Below are 26162 nucleotides of genomic sequence, written 5' to 3'. Positions count from 1 at the left end.
TCGCCGCCCGCCCGCCGGCCGGAGAGAGTCGCTGCGGCCAGGCCTGGGTGGCCGCCATCCCCACTCGGCCTCAGCCACCGCCGGCCCTGAGGGTGCTGGCGGGCCAGCCCGGGCCCTGCCAACCCCCTGGCAAGGCCCATCATTATTTTTTTGTCCGGCGTAGATTACGAAGCGTTTCCCCTTTCCTAGTTTTGTTGTAGAGAGGGAAGTTACACGTCGGCGGGATATTTTACCACCGTCTACCGAACGGTTTCGTATCCCTGCGGCATCCGCGGGTGGGCCTGGGCCGTGAGGGAGCTGTCGTGAATGAAAGCGCTGCGCCTACGGGGAAGGTGTGCTAGCCTGCACAGCCCTGTCCGAAGGCAGGCACGGCAGGCCTTTTGGCACCTTTTAATGATCCAGCCCACCTTTAAGTGCGGAAAGGGACGTTTCTGTAGGAGAAGAGTTGTTTTCATAAATGTGTTCTACCTGGCATTTGATGACATCTCAGTTTAGCTGCTGTGTGCGTTGATGAAGTCATCAGCCGTCCCGCTCTGCAGCTCTTTGACCTCGTCTTTTGCTCTAGAAACAGCATTGTCTTCTCCTGTTTATCACCTGACAGCCGAAAGGATCCCTTAAACAGCAGTGCCCCGGGAGCTGGGACACTACTCAGTGCCATGTATAGATAACTTCATGACAGTTAACAAAGCATAGCTATACTATTTTATAAGGCTGGGCTAATAGCCCTGTTGTTTTCAGACATTTTAGTATGTTGAGAATCTGGGTGGTATATCTCCTCACGGCTTTTCTTGCTCTTAAATGCAGAGCAAATGGAGGTTTTGTCCTGGTGAAGATAATGTGGAGCTCACTGGACCACTAATGATCCAGGCTTCTTTTGTTTAAACCCAGGCCTTACCATGAAGGCAAGTTCTGAAATTATTGTATCACCTAGATTTTGAAAAGGCTAGGTTAGCCTTTTATGTTTAATTAAAAAATTGTACTCCCCAGTATAAAAGAGGTTACTAGATTAGTATAAAAGGAAGTGAATGTGGTATTAATAGGCTGGTGTTAGCCACTGCAATGTGCGCTTACAGTAGTGCACAAAAAGGAACTGAGTAAGAATTACTGTTCTTATCATGAAGATTTAGACTGCAAATAAATAAATATATGTCAAAATATGTTTTATAATGTCACTTCTGACAGGAACTTGCATAGGTGTTCTGGAGGTGGGCATTTTCCTTTAGCTGCCCCTTGCCCTCAGGATGCTGCCATTTTTTCTTCAACAGCAACAAAATTTATCTCAGAAGTCCTGCTGTACATGCTAAATAATCTTTCTTGTTTTCATTGGGGAGGGAAAAGGAGAGGGAGAAGGAGAGGGAGAGGGAGCAATACAGGTTCTAGCAAATGTTAGCATCTGTTTGTGTTCTGTAGTTAAACCCACCAAGTTAGACCATAGAATCACAGAACAGGCCAGGTTGGAATGGACCTTGAAAGATCGTTTGGTCCAACCTTTCATGGGAAAGGGAGCCTAGATGAAACTAGCACTCTGTTCAGTCGCACCTTGAAAACCTCCAGCAATGGGGACTCTACCACATCCCTGGAGACGTTCTTACTGTAAAAAATTTCTTACGTCAAGATGAAAGATGGAGAACCCATTACCAGAAATAGGCTGTTTCATTCTCCCGGTATCATAAAGTCTTGATTGTCTAGAGGATTTGTCTCAGAGAATAATGCTGTCATGTGCCACAGGCAACTGCTGCCTCAGTTTGGTTCACCTCCCAACATGTCTACAACATAAGCGTGTTTAGACACAGCCTTAGTTCCCTAATGTAGGAGAGTCACTACAGCTAAAGAAAACTCTCCTAGAATAAATTCTTGAAGAACTGCTGTTTAACCTTTGAAAGCAAATGGAATTTGAGTCAAAACAATAGTTGCCCCAGACTATAAAAGCCTGGAAGTCTGTTAGGTCCTATTCATTAATTTGCTGAGCTTTGCACTGTATCCCAAACCACTAATTACTGTCATCAGAGCCAATCCAGTTCATTTATTTTGCCACAAGCTGTCTTTTTCTTATACAAGCTACCAGATAATATTTAAGAAGTACTACAGAAAATTAAAGTCTTGACATTCATGGACTTCAGGTCAAGCCCATATACTACTTGGATTCTCCAGTAGCACTGTGATAGATTTTCTAAGAGTTATCTTACTCAGGTAGACCTTTTCCCATCTACCAATTTTTCTGAAAGAAATGAGACTAACCATAAAACTTTAAAATACATATTTTAATGTATTTTTAAAAAATATTAGTGTATTTACACAGATTTCTTTTAAAAAATATTTTGTACTTGCCTATTTTAAAACATATAGTTTAAAAAAAGTTCAGCCCGATGACTGCATTACACAAATTTGAAAGAACATTCACTGTATATATGAGCAATTAAAAAAATACAACAAAGAAACACATACCATTGCATTAACAGTGAGTGCACATTTTTAAGTTGCTAGCTTTCACAAATTGTTCTCTGCATAAAAATTGTTTAGTCTGTATCAGTAACTTTTACCCACTTTTACACTGGAATTTGCATTTCCTTTTTCCTCACAGAGAATTCCCCCTTTTGCTTATGCAAAGGTTGCAATAAAATGCATTACAGTAGTATTTCATTTACAAAACAAATGACATTATAACTTATTTCTTAACCCATTGGATTGTATTTCAGTAAAACAATGTCCTTTCATGGAGGTGCAACAGAGATTCCAAGAGCTGTCTGGATGTGGAGAATGATCTCTCTCTCGAAGCGGTCCTGCCTGGAAAGGGTGACTTGAATTGCTGCATGATGCTGTGTCGATTCCTCTTTGGAGGGATCTCATCTTCTTGTTTGGCAATTAGGATAGCATGTTAAACATTGTATTTAGTAAAAATAAATACAAATAAATTAAAAACAAATTAGGGAAGAAAATTATTTTCTTGTTGATATTGCTTGGAGGAAAGCTTAGCAATGAAGCTTGTGGCAATATCTAGATTATACATGAATGGCAGGTCCATTTATTTCAGTAGTACTCTCTGAGCAAGGAAAAAACAGCTATGAACATGGCTGTGATTTTGGAGAAAGACAGTAGTGATCTTCTTTCAAACTTTGTTAGGAAGCCATTTTCCTGTGGAAAAGAACATGCACAGTTAGGGGCAGCTTAAAAATAACATGTAGGAAAAACACACCACACTCTGCTAGTATCAGATTAACAGAGTGCTACACTGTTGTACATGGAGGAACAGGTTTTCAGAGCCCTAACTCCAAAAGATGAATTTGGAGCTTTAAAAACAATAGCTGAAAATAGCTGCACCTTGCTGAATGTTTGTTTTATCTGTAAGTGAAGACTGTACCCTCCCTGTGTAAATAGAAAATGAACATGAACTGTATCATCCTGCCCACATCTTCAAGGAAGATACAAGTACTATGTTTCTGATGTAGTGATATCCTTATAAATATCTTCCTTTAAGCCTCCTTATTCTACTATGATGAGCCACCTATTATGATAGAATATTGCAAGGAGTTGATACTTCTCTTAAATGAAATTGACTCTATTTGAAAGAGATGGGAGAGAGAAGCCTTTACAATAAATCTGATGCATCAAGGGTCCATGACGCACTATCACCTTTTTTTTACTGCTACCAGACAGAGAAGGATCAAAACAAGCAAAAAGAAAAAAGGCAAGCAAGATGTCAGAAAACAAATAAGGGAAAAAAGTAACAGCAAATAGGAAATATAAGAGAAGTGGGATGAGAGAGGGATGGAAAGAGTAACATTTACATATAGGTAAAAGAAAAAAGTACCAGGGAAATAACTGACACTGGTGTCATTGATTCTCATCTTCCCCTAACTGCAAAAGAAAAAAAGTACTGGTGTGATGAAACTCTGCAAAGCAAAAGGGACCTCCTCTCCCCTGGCAGAAGGGAGTTTCAGCAGCTTGGCAAAATAATCCACATATTGACAAATGCTTTTGTCAGCATTGACCATTGATAGATGGAAGTTCTAGGATTATCTCAGTCCAAACAGAAAAGATTTAACCCCAATTGCACTTATCTGTAAGTTTGTTTAAGTAAAACTGATTTGGGGGATTAAATAATGGCTTTGTTGAAATCCACAGCAAGAGTACTGACTTAGCTGTGAGGATCACACCTGTGTATTCTTTCCTTACCTTGAACTCCAGTGTTTTTGGACCAACTCCTCTATGTAAGCAAAATTGCTCCACTAACCTTAGGTTGCCACTTAATTTTAGATATAATAATGGAAAGTTTCATGGCGTGCATAGTTTAACCTGCTTTGAGCAGGAGGCTGGACCAGATGATTTCCTAAGGTCCCTCTCAACCTGAATTACTGTATGATTCTATGATTCAAGACTAACTCTAGGGTTTCAACTGTTACAGGTACAGAAAGTGCCTTTTTAAAAAGAAAGTTGTCTTTTAGCATTGTTCTATTTAAAGCAGAAGCAAAGTTTTCACTGTAAGTCTCAAGGAGACATTACAGAGATCAAATATTAAACTACCAAATAAAACCCTGAATAAAATGTCTTTGACAGTGTCTGTAACAATAGTTTCCCTTAACTAAACAAAATCTCCTAATCTAGACTTCAGTGGAAAATGAAAAACTTACCCAGCCACCATTTGCATCTATCCATTCGGCTTTGTTGTTTATTATGTACTCTGTGATGAAATAAGAAATCTGCTCCTTCTCCTCTCCAGTGAGCTGAACTCCATGCTCTTGAAGCTTCTTAGTGAGAAGACCTCCAAAGGTAAATATGGTCATAATTCGTCCCCAGTTAGTATTTCCATCAGCAAATTTTTCTTCCATGACACCATTGAAAATTCTCTTGGCCACAGCTACAGAAGTAATATCAATCCTGTCCAAGAATGGTCTGAGAGCCTCCTCGGTTTGATCTTGCAGTGAAGATGCAATGTTTCGCAAGACATGAGCAACCCTGGTTTGGGCTGGTCCAAGATGTGATTCCTGAAGCACATATTGCAGATAATCTTGAGCCAAGTAATAAACGTAATAGAACTCAGCAGTTTCCATTTAGAACGAAATACAGAGAGCAGTGTACCACTCTTAATGAGGGTCAGTAATGAGCAGCCACAGGACATGCACACAGCTTTGTATCATCTGGTTTCAATGGAATTTTTTTGCTTTTACCACAGAAGTTCCTGTAGAAACCTAGTGACTTAATGATTGTGTGGGTTGTGGAATATGTCACAGCGGAAATGAAAGAAAAAGTGTCTGCTCAAGGGGAGAAAACATGTCTTCTTGAGTGATTTATTATTTCTCTAAATAGTATGATTCCACAACTAAAATCTACCAGCTTTTACCACATTCTTTAGCAGTATAAATTGGCATTTGCTAGGGACTTTCGCTATGTAACACTAGCAAAGGTTTGGCATTTGGGTTACAAAATGCTGAGAATGGTGTATGCTAGCAAAGGTTAGGCATTTGGCTTGAAAAAACATGCCTAAAAAGTGTATGCTATAGGAGGATGCAGCCCCCCACCCCCATCTTCCCTCACCCCAATCTTTTCATTGCCAGGGGTGAAGGCTGCAATCTGTTTTGCAGGTTAATGGGTTATTTCTGGTTCACAACTTTTTGAAGAAACTGGTAGACATTTGCAACAGGATGGAAGAATGGATAAACTTTCTTCAGCACTCAGGGAGCTTTACATAACTGCAAAAAGTGGGAACACCACAGTGGTACAAGTATGGATGGAAAACAGGGAAAGCCAGCTTTATAGCATTATCCCCTGTTCCAGACTTTCCCACACTCTCTGTGAGTGCTCTTCAAGGTCCTTCTTTGAAGATTTGAATGGGTAGCTTCAAAGATTTCTTTCCCCCACGGGGAGTTCTGCTGTAAAAGACACTATTAGTATGAAAGACAACGCTAATGCAGTCAGCATGTCGGAACATGGAATGGAAAATATGGGCCAAGCTACTGATGTGTGATACCATCTGAATCTTTCATGAGAGGTAACGAAGAAGTATCATGATACAACAACTGCTCTTAGATTCAGATTTTCAGTCAAGCAGTTCTTTTTGGGGGCAGAAAGGGCAGGGGTGTCTAACCCACTCTTTCCTTATGAACGTCTCCTTAGGCAACCTGATCTTGCTAAAGGGTCAGGATGTGTCTGTATAGAACCTCAACCCATTGCAAAGGCTTCAGAGCAGCAATCAATTTGATGTTTGGAGACCCTTCTCTTTCTCCATTCCCCTTTCTTCATCCCTCTACTTCTTACCACCTCTCATTCATGCCTCCTCCTTCTCTGAAAGCAAAAGGCATTCCCAGCCCCACACACCAACAGCTCTTCTTTGCTCCAGGGATGCCAGTGAGCCTGTTTCCAGTCCCAGGCGCTCCCTGATGCTCAGATCTATGGAAGATGAGCAAAGCTGCATGCCTGGGGGCCAGCACAGGGCTAGCGTCTCAGATGTCAGGGTAGCACTGGCCCCTAATCATACTGGAGCAAAGTGTATCTAGACTGTAATACAGCTGTGGTGTCAGTATATTGCTAACCCTAGCCCCCCCCCAATGTGTATGCTGCGGCTCTGACATCGCAATTTTGCAGAAACCCATTCAGTAGAAGACCAGGGTAGTTTCCAGTTCCTTACCAGGTTTTTTCTTCTGTATGTGGTGAGTCTGGCTCAGAATGACACATTAGTCTTCCATGCACAGCAGGGTTTGAAATCTCAGGCTATCACCAGCATAGCACAGACATAAATCACTTCAGTGATTCAGGAAAACATTTCCCTCACTTTCTCTTGGAAGCAGAGAAAGAGGTGGCTTGGTGCTGTGTTCACCTTTGGAAGAGAATGGGTCTAGGAGGGCAGTGTGAGCTGGAGAGACTCTCATGTTAGATGTTACCCCCAGGGAAGGATGTGATGCTAGGACTGGGAATGGGCTGGGGGTGGGAAGCTAGCTCTCACCTCCTCCATACACATGCACATTCTTACCAAAGCTCATTTTGAAAGTTCAGTGGTGTCCTCTATCCAATACCTGCAGCTGCTTCTTTGGCAGAACTGTTAGGCTGGATTTGCCTTTATTATGTTCAGTGATTTCAGCAAACTGCCAACATTTTATGAGGAATGCAAATGAAAAAAAAAAGAGAATGTGACAGTCCTTAACTCTTCCCAACTCAGCTAAATCTTGGCAGAAATTTCTGGGGCAAAGAAAGGCATTGCTCTACCCAGACAGCTTCCTTCCTATCAGATGTTTGCTGCAAACAGGCCTGAGAGAAGTACTCGAGGAAAAATCACAAGAATCCTTTTTCTGTGCAGCACAGTCTGTGAAGTTGTAGATCACTCTTGACTCTCTTAATAACTGATTAAAGAAAAGCTTTTTGTATTCTTTGTGAATATAAGTAATAGTTGAACATGAGAGCAGTGAACAATACCTAAGGAGATGTTTTGTTTTCTTCGCCATGGACAGCAGCAGAGCACAGGCAGAAGCAGATATGTCTTCATTAGTGAAGTGTTTAGTATACTGAGGAGGGTGATGAAATAAGGCTATGAATATGTCACCATTTTTGAAAGAAGACAGTGATAATATCTTGGCAATTTTGGTGCAAATGCCGCCACTTACAGTCTCTTGATCTCTGAAAGGGCTGTAAGGTGAAGCTCAGTGCTCAGCTCCCAGAAGGGGGTGGCAGCTCTGAGCAGGCATCTCTAAGAGCAGGCTGTGACACTGGTGACCAGAGCTCAGGATGTAGCTGTTGAAGCTGCCCCAGGTCTATCGACTTCAGTGTTAGACACATTGGCTTTTCAATAGCATATAGCTGAGGGGGCAATTCCAAGTGTTGGATGTTTAGTAGCAATGACAGTTTATATATCTGTATACACACATACAGAGTCAGACCAGAGTGCATAGCCCAATCGTCCCAAGCTCTAATGGTCAGCTCTGAGCACTGTAAGAAATCAGCTTTGGGATCTCTTGCCTGTATTGTGCCACTCTAACATGCTGATTCTCATTTTCTACGTTAGGCACTGCCTTCCTTTCTCCTACCAGACTTTATTCGCATTTTGTAGTTGTAAGTGAATACCTTTAACTTAATGTACCTCTACTTTTCTTCCTACCTGCTCTGTCTCCCCAGTGCTGCTTAGACTGCATTCTTATACACTGCACTGCTTCTTCCTTCTTTTCCTCTTTGCTGTATACACTTTTTCTTTTATAAATGGTAAGTGTTAATAAAAGGTTTGAAACAGAAACCAGCTTGACATGGAAGCTCAAATGCAAACCCTCCCCTCGCTACCTGGCAATAGCACGGGGCTTCAAATACTTCAGTTTAAATCTGCGTTCTGTGGGTTTGACTCCACATCCTACCCTAACCTGAAAAGGCTTATTTTCCAGAACAGATGGGAACTGAGTTGACAGATCCTCATAAAATTGACTTGTGAGAGACGATGTTATCTCATCGCGTTTGAGGCAAAACTAAGCCAAAATGACAAAAGCTTCATTGAGCTATTGGTGCGGCATCTGCCTTGCCAGAGTTGTTCCAGTTCCAGGTGAATGTGGGAACTGTGAGCTTTGTCTGGAGGAACGGTCTGAGGCCTTGAGAAAATTATTGCAGAATTTTTTCTGGTTTTCTTCTCTTTTTGCTGTCCAAACCAGGGTGATTTTTGTGTGGTATTGGATTTCATTGCAAAAGAACAGCTCAGTTCACTTGTAGCTTTCCAGCTGTCCTGCACAGCCCTGATATAAGACTTCAGGAGGCTCCGGTGACTTTTATTTACCCTCTGTTTTTCCTGTAAACTGGAATATGCAAGCTGGCTTTTCTGCGAGCTGAAAGGGTTGGTTGGCATTAGATGCAGAGGCTGGGTTTGCCCAGTGGAGTGCTGCCACCTAGCCGCAGCCGGGCTGGCTGCACGCAGGGAAGGAAGGAGCCCGGCGCAGGAGGCGCAAAGCCCTCACCTCCCCGGGCCTGAGCGCGGGCGCTCGAGTCCTCTGTGCTTTGAGGTTCGCTAGGCAGCAAAGAACTAAAATACAGTAGGATTGGGGCTCAGGCCCGGTAATGATCTAAATTACTAAATGGTGTTGTGTTTCCCGGCTAATTCCGTCAGCTGAGAAGCACCTAAGTCTCCTGTCCGAAGCTTGGAAAGGTCATCTCCGTAAGAAGGTTTGGGAGCAGTTCATTCTAAAACACTTCAGCCTATCTCCCAGTGTTTCTAGGGTGGAGACGAAATAGCAGGATCCTGGATCTTAAATTCTGTGGCAGCTGAAACAGAGACTTAGAGCCAGCTTATATTCTGCGTATCTCAGAGAAGCACAGAAGACGAACTCCAGGAAGGATAAGAGGATGTAGCTGGTTTTGCATCCTCTGGGCCAACTTAGATTTTCTGGGCCAACTGGAAAGCCAAAGTGGTCCCCAGCGTGAACTAAAGCAAGAAGCTGCTCCAGCTTGCTGTTGAGCTGTGGTGCAGTCCAGAATGACTGAGGGCTGAGCAATACGGCATAAGCTCTCTCCTGTTCCCAAAATACCATGCAGCAAATGCTGGGAGGATGGATCACATGAAGATGCACACTGTGGCTCTCCATTGCTGAAGCATGAGAAGAATTCTCCGAGAGGCCATTCCGCTCCCCTTATGACTCCTCTATAGCGCTCCAGCGACACAAGGGGACTATGGGAAGGGCCAGGTTTGGCTGTGCTCCTCAGGGTTCAGCTGCTGCCTCATCACTTCCTCTGGTAACTCATCTCAACTCAGAACTTGGCTTCTTCTGGATCCCAGCTTCTCTCATCATCATGAATCAACGGGGCAGCCGAACGCACTGCTCCACTATGCATGTGCCATGTGTCATCATATGCATGTGTGTAGACACATGTTCTACATTCTCATAAGCCTTTCCAAATGTTTACCTAGGATTAGAAGAATTTGAACAAATAGTCATAGCTGTCAGCAGTGAGCCACAGAAACGTAAGGCTCCCTAAGCTTCCCAGACAATGGAGCAAGAACAAGTAGTCTTAGTAGAAGCTTAGCAAGATCTCACAGATGCCAGCAAAAGCACTGTCTGCTGAAGCCAGCTTCATTGCTGAAAATACTTGCTCCCAGAAGGAAAAAAAAATAAGAAAGGTCTGCTTGTGAGTATTCATGAAATAAGAAGTCAAGAGCTCATGCCTCAATATGATCACCAAAACTTTGTGTGTCCCTCGCACCCACAAGTCAAGGGTGGTCTTGACTTGTGGTTCATTCTGCTATGGCAGGTGCAACGTGGACATGTGCAAAGTCCATTTGTATATTGATCTGCAGCTTTGGTTCAGATCTGTAGCTTCCAAAGACATAATGCCATCAGGAGAGACAGGCATTCAACATCAGCTGCACCAATGCTTTAAAGCTACTTTAAATAGTGGTACTACTCAAAATATGGTGAGACAGCATTTCAGTAACATATCTGAGCCTTACACAGCATACAGAGTCCCACTGGATGAGAGTTTCAAAATATGAACAAGATTTAGGTAAAGAGTTTCACTGAATGTGAACAGGATATAGGTGCCCAGTTCCTTTAGGTACCTTTGAAAAAAAATTGCAGCTATTCAATAAGGCTACTAACAATTTAAAGTTAGGCATGCTTTTAAATTCTTTGCTATTTGATTTTCCAAGCAAAGCATATGATCTCATGGTTTTAAAATAAATCACTTAAAAACTCAAGCTCACTTCACCAGGTACAGTTTACCTGGATGCCTTGGAGGTTTGCAGTCCTCTACATCAGCCCTCCCAGGAGCGTGCTTGCTTCTGTGCTTCTCCCTCATTTAAATCAGGCCTGCATCTGCTCCTGTACTTCTCCCTTATTTAAATCAAGCCTGCATCTGCTTCTGTTACTACTAGAAACCTTTGCACTGGGTCAAGTGTTAGCGATTCATAGATGAAATATCTTTCCTTTAGAAGATAATGTATTCTTTTTGTAAATCATTTTACCCCCCTTTTATGATATCCCCTCTGTTGATGACCCTATAAAAGTGTTGTAGGAATGCTAGTATTTCTACTATAAATCACTCTTCATGGAGGTTCATAACTCAGCTTTAGTTTGTTTTATATGCAGGGTTCCAGTCTGGGGGCACATTTGTTTTTATTCCCCTTTCAAATTGTTTTGAATTATTTTAAGTTATAAAAATGGACAAAAATACAAATGTACAGTGTACAATATTTTCCTCTTTTATAATCAATCCAGATCTTTGAATAGAAATTATGTTTAAGGAAATTAATGTGTAATATGATATCAGTAATGTTCATATGCTGGAAATAAATATTTAAATCAAAACACATTTCTGAACCCCAATTCAGTAATTTTGCTACAATTTTATTACCTTGTCAAATGTGTATTTGCATGAAAATGTTGTGGTGCTAGTGCCTATGTTTTACAGCCTTTTTAAAAAAAAAAAAAAAAATCCCTTCAGCTAACATATGAGGAAGACACAGACTACATTGCTGTTTGATAAGACTTTTCTGAAGTCTAAAAGCAGTTGGTATGAAACTCGTTCCATTCACCTATAGCCTAAGAAACTGGACTGCATGTGGTAGAATAAAATCTCCTGCATAAGTCAACTGCAGGGAAGAACTTGTGAACCTAATATCCCAAACAACCCTTCTGGAGGGTTTTGTAATCCAAACTGCATGTCTCATTCTTATTTGCACCATTTCAGCAGACACTCTCCTGTTGGCACTGTGCAGTAGTTTCAAACCCACAACGATTATGTGTAAATTGCTGCAAATTATAGCAAGAAATTAGCTGTAACTCTCATGGTATATTTTTATCCCTGTGTTTATTATGATTTTCTGATCCTCCAAAAAAGCATGCTGAGATGGCATTTCTGTGCTCCTAGGAGAAGGCTCTGAGCAGAAATAGCTAACTAATCTGTCTCCCCAGGTATTTATACCACATTCATTGCTGTGCTGTCTGAGCATGTAATACTATCCCCTCAATCTTTTTAAGTGAAATGACATCCCATTAAATAAGTGTGAAGGAAGCTGATGCTACCATGACTAGTTATCCAAACCTGCTGCCATTCTTTAACCAAAGCAGAAAGAAATTTGCTCTTGAGCTCATTTTTTAATCATATAACTTTTCAGTGCTCTGTGCTTTGAATTACATTTGCCCATCACTTCATTGCCATGGCTGTGTATAGAGCCCCCAGTTCATCTAGGGAATTAAGCCTGTGAGCGTGTTAGTAATGATGCTAATACCGGTGCCTGCTCAGGCCCTAGAATGCTCTGTCTTTCAGAAAGCCAAATTCTTTTAGACCCTTTCAAATAATGCAGAGCATTTACTTATTTGTGCTGACTGTTACAGGCAATAAAGCAACACCTAAAGGCCCCAGTTGGGAGTAGGGATTGTCTTGTGCTGGGTGTTTCACCCATGAAAGCCAGGAGGAGTTTCCTGCCCCAGCTCACTAAGCGTGGGGAGAAGTGCTGAGCTGACACAAAGCCCACTGGTTTCACAAAACAGCGGGAGTGGGACCGTGATAGTCTTTCATTAGGCAACAGTGAGGATGATTGCATTTCATCCATGAGGCATTTTAATGGCTATCGGTAGCAACAGCAAGCAAGCTCTATACCAGCAGTTCAGTGTATGTGATTTTGAGTTTTCACAATAAAACCCCCGAATACCCATTCATCCTTAGCAGACTTGCCTTTGTATCAATTTGGGACTAGATTCTTAGCATGCCAGGGTATTATGCATCATAATGACTTAATCAAGGGCTTTCATAGTGTATTCTAGAGCTGAGAAACCTTTTTAAACACAAATGCAGATGGAAGCTTGGACCCAGCAGCGAGTGCTTTGCTCATGAAGTCAGAGGAGCTCTGCACAGACTGACCCCCTGTGCCTCAGCAAAGCTCTATTGATTTTAGTAACTTCATCTGTGCAGGGATGTGAATCTATCTACAGGGAGCTAAATGAAGCCTAAAGTTATCGATTTTCAAGGGAAAAGAACTTTAGTTAAAGATCTCTTATGTTTTCTTAATTATTCCTGATTTTGAAACATGACATCACAGCAGACTAATGATATTAAGGAGCGACAGTAAATAAAACAGCCAGTTTCACATGATTTAATGCAGCAAGACCAGAGAGAATGGGATCGACTGAGTTAGACAAGGTTTCTATTTGCTCTTTGTGCTGGATAACTGTTAATCACTCAATGAGAAATGCATTTCCAATGGCCAGTGCTCAAGCAACGTAAATAATAGCAACATCCTTGTTTCTCCTTTCCCCTTAATCTCCTTTCGGAGGCTTGACAATAAACATTCCCAATCTATTTTGCAACTCAGAACCCAGATCCAAAAAGCCCCCATCAAATGTAATTAGTTTGCTTTACATCCCTCCTTTATATTCCTGAGTTAATAAATGACCACTGCAGTTGCAGAGGGAGTTCATTTTTCTGGCTGCCTACAGGGGATTGAGAGTTGTTGTCCCGCTTGAGTACAGCTCAGTCCTTAGCTGGATCTATTGGTAGGGACCAGTGCTCTCTACAAAAGGTGGCAAGCCACAAAACCTAGAATCATTATATTCGGTATAAAACTTGGTGTTCCTATGGCCTGGCAGACCCCTCCAACTCTCTGAGTTTTGGTTGCCCCATCTGTTGGATGGGCTTCTCCAAAAGATTTTCTGATTCAGCAAATATGACCTAATTTTCTACTTATACCACAGCTTTCCTTCCTAACCTTAAAAAAACCACTGGTGTCTCTGTGACTCAGTTCCCCGCCTCTAAAATAGAGGAAATCAGAGAATTACATTCAGGTGTGTGTCTTTTGCCTATATGTAGCAGCCTTCCCAAGGAGGCACGTTACGGGGATTTTATGTGTGTGTTTCAGCTGCTCTGGGTCATGCTGGGATGTCTTAGCCTAGGCTACTGATGACAACAAGTCTGTGGCCACAAGCCAAATAGAGCTGAAGCAGGTAAGAGCTGACTCAAAGGTGCACCGCTCCAGTCATTTGCCATCTGTGTGTGAGTCAGAGCCCTAATATTTGTTTTCTTCCATCCTTTGTTGGAAGTCAGTGGAGCTGTTTATTTGTACAGCAGTGAGCGTGCTGGGACCTTGATCTCAGCCAGGCCTAGGTGCTAGTTTTAATACATACTTTAATGTAGCATGTTATAGAGTGAGATGCTGGTTTGGGTGTTTATATATATATATATATGTACGTGCATGTATACATCTCGGATCCCATTTTTCTCCCACATGACGCTGTAGCTAGCAGATAGATCTGCCTTAGAGATGCCAAAGATGTAGAACTCATAATTCTTTGGACATATGTTTTGGTTAAGTCGCCAAAGATTGAGTGTTTGTGAGGCAATCTGAAAGATGATTTTATCAAGTTCATCCTTTCAAATCACTTTTCTTTCACAGTAAGGCTTGCTAGCTGTAAAATTATTCTATTAAACTGTGATACCACACTCTGAGGCAGTTTGTTTTCTTGTGCATTGATCTTTGATCCAAGGTACTTGCTCCTGAAAACATTTTTCCTTTTTCACCATTGAGATAGAAGCTAATTTTGTATAATCTGGAAATTGGTGTAGAACAACATTTCTTTTGTAGTCTCTCCTTGTTACTTGCTAATCACTTTTTCTGGATAGTCAATTTGTGAGTGGACTCCTATTCAGTCATGGTCAGATTCTTTAGTGTTTAGTGTACTAAATTAACTTGTTGTGTAGCTCTCAAAAATATTTTTAAATGATAGATTTTAGAAAAAGGTAAAAATCTCATTTTATAATAAAGAAATAGTTTTGTAAGTATGTAATGTTTTCCAAATGGAAAATTGGAAGTAATTGTAATGTTAATAAACTACATTTATAGTTAAATAACTATAAATCTAATAGAAACTGATCTCCCTTAGAAGGTAAAAAGCACAACACACTTGCATGAGGTAGTCAGGTTTTCTGTTCATGGTGTCCAGCTGGATACCCAACAAAGAAAATAACTGGGGTTTTACTCTAATAATTCCTTGCCAAACAACAATTTCTACGTTAACCATGGCCTCCTGTGAAATCAGGAAGTGATTTAGGTGCATTGGAGATGTCAAGCTATTGTGTCTCTTTGAGACACTAATGTTTTAATCCTAAAACATCCACGCAATCCAATCTTCTTTCTTCCTTTCTGCAGATTTAAAGCCCTGTCCTGCAACCTCACATGCACATGTGTAAGTTTTACTAATGGCGCATCCTCCTGTGCGGAGGGAGGTAGTATGCAGCTGCAGGATCCAACCTGTAAAGCTTCCATCTCAATTCCAAAGAGTTATGAGTACTTCTGTTATCTTCTGAGGAAACGGGGTGTGACAAAGTGTGATCCAGAAGTTCATACTCTGGAATAGGGTTCAGTTTTAGCAAACGTAGTCCCCGATTCCTGGTGATACTAACAAGATAGGAGTGCCGAGACAAACATTTACAACCCCAGTAATACACTGAAAGTGGTGTTCTGCTATGAAAAGTGACTCACTAAAAATGTCACTTCCGAGCTGCGGGATTATTGGCTCTCGCCGAGTCCAGACCAAATGTGCTCAGTTTACAAGCAAAAATACAATACTTATTTCTTAGCCGCCAGCCATAAAAAGGGGTTGTGCTCTAGGTTGGTTGCCCTATACCCTGTGTAGTCATTTCCCTAGGTAGTTATTGCAGTCATGGCTTGGTAGCATTTTACCTCTGCTTTATATTTACACTAGCCAGGTTGCAACTGGATGTGAATAAGGTCAAAATAGGTTCCTTCCTTCTGATAAATGTATGGTTATTTGAGTCAGATCATCTAGTCAGCCCTCTTTGATAATACAAACCATAGAATTTAAATTAGTACCTTCTTGTGTGTAGCTCATAACTCCCAGCTAAGACAGGCTCTGCTAGATAGATGAATTCCCCACAGCTTTATTCTTTCGTTCCTTTTAATGGTTTTGCAGAGATCTAACAATCCAGAACGGGTGGTCTGATTCGCACATGCTGATGATTTGCCTTGCAACCAACTGTTGTGGTTCCTTCTCCCAGAAGTCGTTGCCTCCCACCTCTCCCCCCTCCTGCAAAGACAGCTCAACTATTCATCAAGCGGAATCTGCACTGCTGCAACCTGGAACTCAGCGGATCAAGGTGGACAAACGCCGATTTCAGTTGTCCTTAATCCCCTGGGTCTCAGTTTGGAGCAGTGCAGTAGCTGTGATGTGAGAGCTGAGGCAAATCTCTCTTGCTGCCTTACTGTAAATCAATCCCACTTGTCCATCGGAGCCTTCAAGAGATGATTCTTGCATGTGACTCTGGAGCTATCTGGTGGTGCATTAATGTTGTAAATCATCTTTCTACCCTGAGGTACCTGTTTGATATTCAGTGAAAGTTTGTTCTGTACACTGGTATGTTTTGCAGCAGGCTCAGTGGTTAAACAACCAAAACGATAGATAAGAAGTTCACCGTTAAAGCCAAATACCTTTACTGGTGGTGTCTTTCTGCCCATGTCCCTGTACTTATTTGAGTTAGAGTATGGTGACAAGATATTGTGTCATCTTTAACACTAAACAAACTAATGTTGATGTCTCCAGTCCCCACCCCCAATTTAATAAAGTTTGGGATTTTGGTACCTTCTGACATATTTAAATTGGGGAGAATGCTGAGTCAGCACAGGCTAGCCCTTGTTATCATGGGTAAATGATTGCCTCGGTCAGTGTTGGCTCCTAAGGAATTTGTAGAAATTTATTTCCAGAGAGCAGTTGAGTTATCAGCCTACAAAGGACTGATCAATAGCAATTGGTTTCAGCTATTACAGTGCTTTTTAATTTGGCACATTGTGCTTTTGTCATGCAATATCACAGGATTTATTCTGGCTTGAGGAACCCAAAGAAAGGGAATATTGACTCTTGAGTGATTAAAATCTGGGGAGCCTTACCTTCAGTTTGTCTATAGCATCTCTGTATAGACAGAACAAACTATTGAAGTTTAAAAGAGTGTTAAGGCAATACTGTGTAGGGAAATGTTAGTGCAGAGATTTAGCCATGTATGTCTTGTCATATTAATGGGAATCCTACTGCTAAATCCCTGTGCACCCTGCTAAATAATTTGCCTAATGATCTTGGTTAAGCACAGAAAACAAGCACTATCTGAAACTGTTTGTTTGACATACTATGCTTGGTGCATGGGAGCCAGAGAGAAAATACAGCACTGCAATGCGAATGCCTCAGTTCCCAATGCTGTAAGTGAGAGGGGGAGACTGGTGTTAAAGATATCCTGGGACATCAGTGCTCGCTGTAATGGATCCAAAGCCTGTACCATGAATCCAGCTTTTATCCTGCTGCTAGGAATGCACCTTTCTTACTCTAGGTCTCAAGAGTCCAGCTGGGCAACTCTTGACTGAGTTGGGCTCCTGGCTTCAAAAATGACACTCAGCTGTAGGGTCTAGGTGATCTTTAACATGCAAAGAATTTGGCGTTGGATCCAATTTGCACACAAACCACTATTTCTGTAGTGAATTTTTCCCATATCTTCCCTGTAAGCAAGATTTCAGCTTTGGTGTATGCTGTTTTGGTACTTCCCATCTGCCTTTGGCAATAATTTTTAAAGGGAAGGTCTGATCAGTAGTCTTCAGTTGCCGTACAGATCTATTCCTATAATGATAGGTTATATAGGCAGCATGATATGGACAGTCTGTCAGGAACTATCTGCTATTTCAGATAATAACCAAGTCCTTTCATAATTGCATATAGCAACACAACGAATGAAAAAAAAGATGTAGATGATAGAAGAATTTCTCACCTTTCCTATATTCAACTCTGATTTTCCTGTTCTTCAAGTATATGTGGCAGAGCCAGCCCCAAAGCAGAAGTTAGGGCGGGCTGTGGGAATGCACCACTGATGCATCTCTCAAGTCCAGTAGAATGCTACATGTCCTCCTACCACATTTAGGAAAGATTCACTGTCTGTTAAATAGTGTGGTATTATCTGCATTACAAGTCAGACATCAGCAAAGCATCGACACATCCCTGGCTGAAGGCTGCCTGTCAGGCACCTTCCCGTGTGTATCACATGTTTGCGCTGTAGTGAGTAAATCTGTGTACGCTCAAGTTCTCCTAAGCCAAAGGGAGCTGGGCTTCACAAGTCACTGGACTGCTTAGGAAATATTTTAGAGAAACTTGTGCACTTCTAGAAATGAAGCTTTCAGTGCTCAAGTCACAATCTTGTCCCTGAGCTCGGCTGGAAATAGCGTGCCAAGTGTGATGACAGGGAACCTAACAGTGGTGGAAGTGCCATCGCTCACAAATGATGAAACAACCCAAAAATACTTTGGGGCATATTTTTACAAGCAGCAGCATATCAGCTCTTATGTCCTCATCAAATTCCAAATCAAGTAATTAGCTTGCGATTTCAAATGGCAATATTATTGTTTGCTTCATTACCTACTGCACTCGCATAACGCTGTTTGTGCAGGATGGTCACTATTTCTCCAGCTTAACAGCAGTTACGTTTTAGCAATGAGCGAAAAGACCCATTATCAGCCTCCACAGCACCTTGGTTCTCTTCAGGATGAATGGTGCAATATAAATGTAGAGGATTATTTAAAAACCCATTGCAAACACTTCTAGCATATTAGCCATAATAATAGTCTGACTGTTTTATTTGGCAATAATCCAGTTCCTTCGTCAAGATACAGTACCTGGTGCATGTACTCGCAGACCAACCGACTGGCTCATAAAATAGCAGGATGGCAAAATTATCAGGAAAGACAAGATGTGTTTTTATGTTGCTGTAAGTTATGGATGTGTCATAAAAGGGGGACATGAAGTTCTTGAGCCAGTAAGCATAAAGGTGAGGGGTTTATGGCAGCTATAAGTTCTGAAGTGTGTGTTTAATACCAGATAGTCTTTAGCTGCCTAGCCTGATTTTTGTGTACCAGACTAGATCACAATAAATGTGAACTAGATAATTTAGGAATTGGGAAGTGTAGCAAGGCAATGTTTTCTTTGAGATGACTGAGCAAAAGAAGATGATGCAAAACATCAAAAGTAAAAATGTAAGGGCCTCCATAAGAGCACAAATGATGCACTGGCCTGAATCCACTCCACATGTAGTTTATTTGAAATCTGAGGGGTTATCAAGAGAAAAGTTCACTTCTTATTTTTAAACAACATAGCCACAATAATACATTTGTAACAGATGTAGTTTTTATGAGATTTAGTTTCTAATGTAGTGCTTATTAATAGATCTGTGGCCATTTTACAAAGGATGCCTCCAAGGGGGAATGGAGGCATGGCACAGTGCTGACATTGACGAAAGCAGATATATCATATTAACTGGCACCTCTAAATAATATATATATTAATGTTGATAATACTCATCAGTATTAACCAAATAATTTCCTGGGAATGATGTCCAGGGATCTATGCAACTGATTGAATTTTAAAACTTTATTTTTCAATCAAACATTTGGTTAAGTGAGAAAAAACTCCCTGGAAGGGTTTACTGAATAGCACTCTCGTGCTGTCAGTGATTGCTAACGAGTTTGGGTGTTGGTACGCTGTGTGCGCTGAAGGCTGGCAGCACTACAAACGGGGTTTATACTGGGCTCCAAACTCAGCTCAGTTTTGGAGTGGAGCATCTTAGACTTAAGTAAAAGAATTTTTAGAAGCATCTTCATAAAGATATTGTGAATTCTTCACCCTCTCTGTCGCTGGTTCAGCATTAAGCATGGAAGAGGGGCTAGGTTGTCCTCTGTTACCTTGACGGCTACATGGGATGAGTCCGTGGGCTTGCCAGCTGAGCAAATCTCAACTCCCAAACCTTCCTCAGTTCCTGATCATTTGTTCCCAAAGGAGAGCCTGCAGAGAAGCAGATCAGTAACTGATCCCAATATCTACATACGGCTCAACTAATTAAGAGATGCATTAGGCATAGACCTAATTAGCTAAGCCTCTGTGCTGCAGATGCTTCTTATCTTTTCTGTTTCTACAGTGGGGCTCAGTCAGTAACCTTCTGTGAACTATGGAGTTTCTTCCTTCACAAATAGTGTCACCAGGGAAGAAAGTGTTACTCAACATGAGTAAATGTGACAGCAGCTGGGTCTATAGTTAAGTCTAATCTACTCTGAAGTGAGAACTGAAGTAGGCCTAACCCTGCTGGATGAGTCAGTGGCAGAATCAGGGCAAGAACAAGAATTCCTTATTACCAGCTCTGCGATATAAACACATGCCTTCCCTTGCTGTCTTCCCAACCATTCATTAACACAGCGGTAGCAGTTAAATTCAGTTTATTTTTTTTCTCAGGATCAACTTTCACCTATTTTCAAGTTAGGCAGGAATCCTTCCTCCCCTCACCTTGCTCTTCATCAGCTTTCTCTGCTCCCATAAAACACCAAGAGCATGAGACTCCTTGTGTTTGCCAACATGAAACAAAAATTGCTGGCAAATGTTTTCTTGGTTGCCCTATAACATGGGTACAGCTCTTACAGTTGCATTTCATTCTTTGTGGGATACTGCAGCCCCCTATGAACATTTAAAAGCTGTGAGTCAGGCCTCCAAGAAAAGTCATGCGTGACTTAATCACAAGGATGATCAAAAACAATAAAATGCATATTTTCAGTTAGTGTTTGGGTTTTCTAAGGTTGTGATGCACACCCATTTCAGGTCTTCAAGCTCTTATTTGCAACCATGAAGGCTAGAAATTCAGGGCATTTGTTTTTCATGAGCTACACATAATTTCTTGTTTTCAGAAAAACAGTGAATATTATAAGACCTAATGTCCAGAACTGGCAACACTGGTGCTATCACCGACTGTACTTAGTGAAACTAAATGAGTGATTTTTTCCTTTTCCATCTAGAATGAGGGTTTTGCTTTTCACATCAGCAGAATGACTTAGTGTTTGAATATGTCAAACTACTTGAGAAAGTATAAATTGCTTTTGCTGAGACTTTTTAAAAATTGTATCAATGGGTTGGTGTTGGATGAAAGTCACAGTAGGGTGGACTGTCCACTGAGACTGCGCTTTCAGCCTATGGCTGACTATGCCACTGATTTGGCTTGGGCTTGGCATATTCATTTCACCTCTTCACCTTCACACAGCTTGGTACAGTTAGACTGAATATCATTCTGTATTTTCTTTTTCCAAGCCTTGTCTCATTTTTTTTCTTTTCTCGACATAAATTTTGAGCATTACAGCAAGATGCTCAAATGGCTGGACTTGGCATACCCCATCATCCAGACCCTCAGACTAAACACCTAGCTGGCAGCTGCATCCCTCGGATAAATGGGATTCTGCAAAATGACAGTGCAGCTTGTCTGGGCAGGGGACAGACCCCATCCCAGAATAAGTAATGAATTCCCTCAGGGGCTCATGGCCGTCACAGGCATCACCACCTTCTGCTTCCTGTGCTAGATGCAATTCCTAGAGCTTGTGTTCTTGGATACAAAGAGAGCGCTAATAGTACCTGCTAAGACATGCGGTCCTTCCCTTGGAAAAAAAAGGACAGGAAAACAAACTACATATGATAGATGTTAGTCATGTTGCTTATTGCACTGTTGGCACAATCTCCACCTGGGACTCCTATACTCACATCCAGGATTTGGGGATGAGTCAGACATACTGCATATGTACTTATGGATGATCTGAGCATACACAGAACATAATGGGAATTTCATGATGTCCCAACTTGCTTTTGCTTTCCTTTGTGCAACAAGAAGTCTGTAAATCCTAGACAGAGTCCTTTTTCTCTGAGACAAAGTTGCTTGATGGAAAAACATAGCATGCCTACAGGGAACATCAGTTAGTTTGCTAGAATTGAACAGACTAATGATGCTAAATCTTAAAGCGTTACTGCTGGCCATGTGGCCTTGGTGGTGGTTTTCTGAAATCTCTCAATTCTGGAGTCATGTTATCACTCAAGAATATCTATTAAACTTTCAGCCTCCATACTTGTAAAATAAAGCTGGTTTCATGTGATTCCCCAGCATATCAAAAAGTGAAGACACATAAGAGCACACCAAACCTGTATTTTGAAAACCAAAAGTCTGTAAGCTAATCATGTGGCTTTGGGGGACCTGAAAATTTATTTCTGAACAGCTTGTGTCGGCAACTTTCTAATTTTCCTTTAATAGCTATGTCTGTGCTTGTGTGGTTTGGCGTCCTACACCTTCTGTAATAGAACTATCAGTGTTTTTGTATATATGACACTTTGTTTTATTTTTCTTTCTAGTTCCTGGGTTACTAATAGGAGAGATAATGTTATATGCAAGGCAATTATTCAGATGTTACAAGGTTAAAACATGGAATATATTTCCCTAGGAAATAAAGTTTTCAGACAGTCTTTTCCACATATGGAGAAGGGATGAAAGCTTAAACACTGCCTGTCCTAGTTCCCTGCTCGAGCAAAAGAAAGGTGGTTTGGTTTTTTTTCTTTTCAAGAAAGCAGAAAGATTGTTAAAAACAAGGATCCAAAACTGGAAGGGCAAAAAAGACACAGAGTTAATATAACATGTTGAAGGGAGAATGTTTGTTAGCCCTCAGTGGTAATGTCTCACTTCCATGAGGCTGTTTTACTGCAGGCAAAACACAACAACATAGCAATGAATAAAATATTAAATGCTGCTGAGACTTTTATAAGGACATTTTTATAGTTCTACCAGGTGCAGTGGCATTCTTTTAATTACCTGGACATGACAAAGTGCTGCAAAGCTGAAGGGTTGATGCTCTGGTATACATAACACAATAAAGGTAACAGCCAAGGAAGGGAACTCAACTGCAGGTGGAAGATTTTTGTCTGTGCACAGAAATGGTCAGTGTTGCTTGTTCTGATCTGTCCATAGTTATTACACTGATAACAGGTGGAAATAATTTTAAAGGGTGTAAAACCCATGCATAAAAAATGTCACTTGGTTTAGCTATTAGATGAATTCAAAGTACTGGTGACTTCCCAAATGCTGGCACTCTTCAGTGTTTCCCATTCTGCCTTATTCAAGTTAATATACATAATGCTGTAAGGAGTAACATGCCCAGCCATCTGCTAATGCTCACCCCTGTCTTCTTCCATCTTTGTCACTATGTATTTAGACTTTTCACCACCAGGGACCCCTATGCTGGTGCAGCCCCTGCACATCTGATAACTACACTGCTTTGTTGAACAAGCAAAGCTTGTGCAGGATTGTTCTTTGCCACCCCATCATTCACAGGACCTGACCCATTTGAAACTTCACTCAAATGTTTCCCAAGACCTCACCAGGAACTCATTCCTCAAGAGACGAGTCAGTGCTGACTCCACTGAAATATTTTCTACAAGTGGTGCGAATGAGAAATCAAAAACCCATTTTTTTGCAATTAATCAGTTTGCCACTGAGTATTAAAGAGTGTGAATACTTGCCCCTATGCTAAACCTGCTCCCTGTATGTTGGTTAGGGAAATTCTTCCTTATCAAGAGACCGAGCCTGAGAACACCTGAGCATCTGCCATGCCCTCAGCTTCCACTGACTCCCAAAGACAACTGAACTCATCCCATTTTTATCTGCCTTTTGCATGTACTCTCCCTTCTTCAGAACCTGATATAATCCTATCTAATGAGTACTCTTTGACACTCAGCAACTTGCAACATGAGCTTTTATAAGGTAGGGAAGTATTATCTAACACCATGACAGAGAGAAACTATGCATCTTCCCGAGATCATGCAGAAAATCTGTTGTAGCACTGGAGAAAAAAAATCCTGGAGAAGTAACTTTTTTTGTGTTAGATATAGACTAATACATAGGTCTTTAATGTTTATGATTTTCCCTGTTTTACTTATTGCTTTACTTTCTCTGATTTACTCAAGACTTAATATTGATTTTGAACTACACTGGGATGTCTTGTTAGTAGCTATCTTCTGTTTTATGGTTTGTATTTCTCCCAATTCCTCTCTTCCAAAAGCAAGGGCTCTGACAGACCAGCTCCAGCACGTTTAGCCATAGTGTTGTAAATGATCAATGCCTCTCCCAGTATTTTCTGCTGGACATTATTGACACTAGCATAAAAGTAGCACAAAAGGTTGTATGTCTATACCGCAGTTCATAGTCCAGCATTTTAGCACTAACGCATCTCCACCACTGCTTTAAGCTGTGAGCTGGGCCAGCTGAATTATAAGCTAGGTTACCATCCCTTTCTCCCATCCCCACCACGAAGGTGGAAACTTCTCAAGGAGAAAAAAGATGCAGACAGAGGGGGATGATGAAACCTTATCCTGCTGTGGCTAAGCCCACCAGTGCTCATGTCAGAGCTGTGACTTAAGGCTGTGATCGCTGCTGTGTAGGTAGACACACCGGGCAAGGTCTTCATGAGCTGGCTTGATTACCAGTAGCATTCTAGTTGTTAAAACCAGAGTTTGGCACAGGCTAGTGATTCTAACTCAATAAATATTATTCTGATTGGTTTTGCAGGCCATGTGGCTCAGCAATGACTATACTGGTAGCAGTGCCTGAGCTTCGTTTTAAGGTGGTTTGACTATGTCTATATTACATACCAGCCACATCAATGCCTGTCATGTAGACATAACTTAATGTTGACATATTCAACTATATAATTAGGTATGTCAGCAAATTGACAGCAGTATATTAAGCACAATTCTTTGTGAGAGCTAGTGAGCTTGGTGTGGGGTAAGGTGTTCAGTAAGGACAAGAAATTAGGTGAAATGAATATTCCCAAGCAGATTCTAGAGAATGCTATGTAAAAGAGCAAAGCACAGTGTAAAGTAGATTTTATAAGGCAGTATTTATGAAGAACTTGAATTACTTATACACCCCAACTTTCTCATGGCTGAAGTGCACAGGAACCCATCATATCTTCACAGGTGGGACACTATATTCTAGGACGTGTGACTTTCAGAAATCCCAGGGTTTTGCTAAGCAAAAAAAAAAAAAAAAAAAATCAACTGCAGTCTGGACCTCTGTACTGTTGTGTGCTCCCCTTTTTCTACAGAACTTGTTGTTTATTGTGGCAACTCTGATAATTAGCAATTTCCCAAAGGAGGGAAAAATTTGCAAGCCTGTAAGATGTCAGAATATTGTTAAATGGCTTTTACTGTGGAAATAAAATATCATGCATTCATTTTGGAGATTGAAGGGGCATAAATTTATTATCACAAATTCTAGAGATGCTTAAATAAAAGGATAAAATCACAACAGCCAAGAGGGCTGATTGGGAGGAGAGAGCTTGGGAGAAGACGCTTCTTCCTAATATCACAATTTTCCTCTTTTTCTTTTAGGAGAGGAGAAGTAGAAAAGGAAGAAAGAAGCAGAGAGAAGAAAGCTGGGAGGGACGTGTGATTTATTGCTTTGATGTCATAATCTCCCAGTTTATCAACTGTGTCATAATCTCACTACTCAGTAGTAAGCACTTCATAGTGCAGCAGAAGAGAGGAATGTGAAGAGTAGAGAGGGAGAAAGACGAAGAGGGGAAAGGATCATGGGGAAGAAAGGAGGAATCGGAAACCTCTGAAGTTCCAAGTCAACTGTTGTGCATTAAGAAACATTAGCTGAGCCATTTACAGCAGGATCACAAATGTGCCTGTGCATGCGATATTAAGACAAAACCTCTCTTCAACCATAGACCTGTCAATGATCCAAATCCTCAACCTTGTTCTGTGTGTACTTTTGCTCAGGAAGTCCACCGGGCTGGTAAATTACTAGTATGTGTTTTTAATCTCTCCTGTACAGTGCATGAGATGTTCTAGGGAATTGAGCACCAGACTTTCTTCAGATTAAATGAAATTAAACCATATGTGAGATGGACCAGGTCTGGTTTTGTAAAATGTAGCAGGGATGGGGTGGGAATGAGGATGGACAGGCCTCTGCTGTTCCCTGATTCTCTACATCATTGTGGTCCTCACATATGCATAGGAGTTGCTCACATGTGATGGTACCCAAGGGATTTCCGTCTATTACAGGAGAACAGGAACACGATAGCTCTCTTTCTCTGGCCCTTCCTTCTGCCTGTGTAGAGAGTGCAGGGAGCATGGTCTGTAACGTATGTTCACTAGCAATGCCCTGGGAAACTGCCAGCACAGAGATGAGAGATGGATAGACTCTGTCCCTCCTGATGCAATACAACAATGCGTAAAGTACACTTCAGAAAAGCAGTAAGGCTGTGTCATATTTCTGGCTAGGAAGACTTTGGGATTTCTACGATTGCTTTAGGATCCTTGAATGAAAGGTACTACCCAAAAGCAAACATAGCTATCAATCTTCCAATA

At 41.3% G+C, this 26162-nt stretch overlaps 1 protein-coding gene across 1 annotated transcript; it reads right to left on the bottom strand.

Moving 5' to 3' along the window:
* Positions 1-2719: 2719 nt before the first annotated feature.
* BCL2A1 (BCL2-related protein A1) lies at positions 2720-5129 on the bottom strand. The gene is made up of 2 exons (XM_010571954.1): positions 4629-5129; positions 2720-3132 (listed from the first exon to the last, which is right to left on the bottom strand). Exons 1-2 carry the CDS (start codon positions 5046-5048, stop codon positions 3028-3030), a joined length of 525 nt encoding a protein of 174 aa, XP_010570256.1. The 5' UTR covers positions 5049-5129; the 3' UTR covers positions 2720-3027.
* Positions 5130-26162: the final 21033 nt, after the last annotated feature.

Source organism: Haliaeetus leucocephalus, unplaced genomic scaffold (assembly GCF_000737465.1).
Source record: "Haliaeetus leucocephalus isolate CR32 unplaced genomic scaffold, Haliaeetus_leucocephalus-4.0 Scaffold339, whole genome shotgun sequence".
Classification (NCBI taxonomy): Eukaryota; Metazoa; Chordata; class Aves; order Accipitriformes; family Accipitridae; genus Haliaeetus; species Haliaeetus leucocephalus.
Note: the sequence above shows the minus strand (reverse complement) of the source record. Positions and strands in the feature narration are given on the sequence as shown.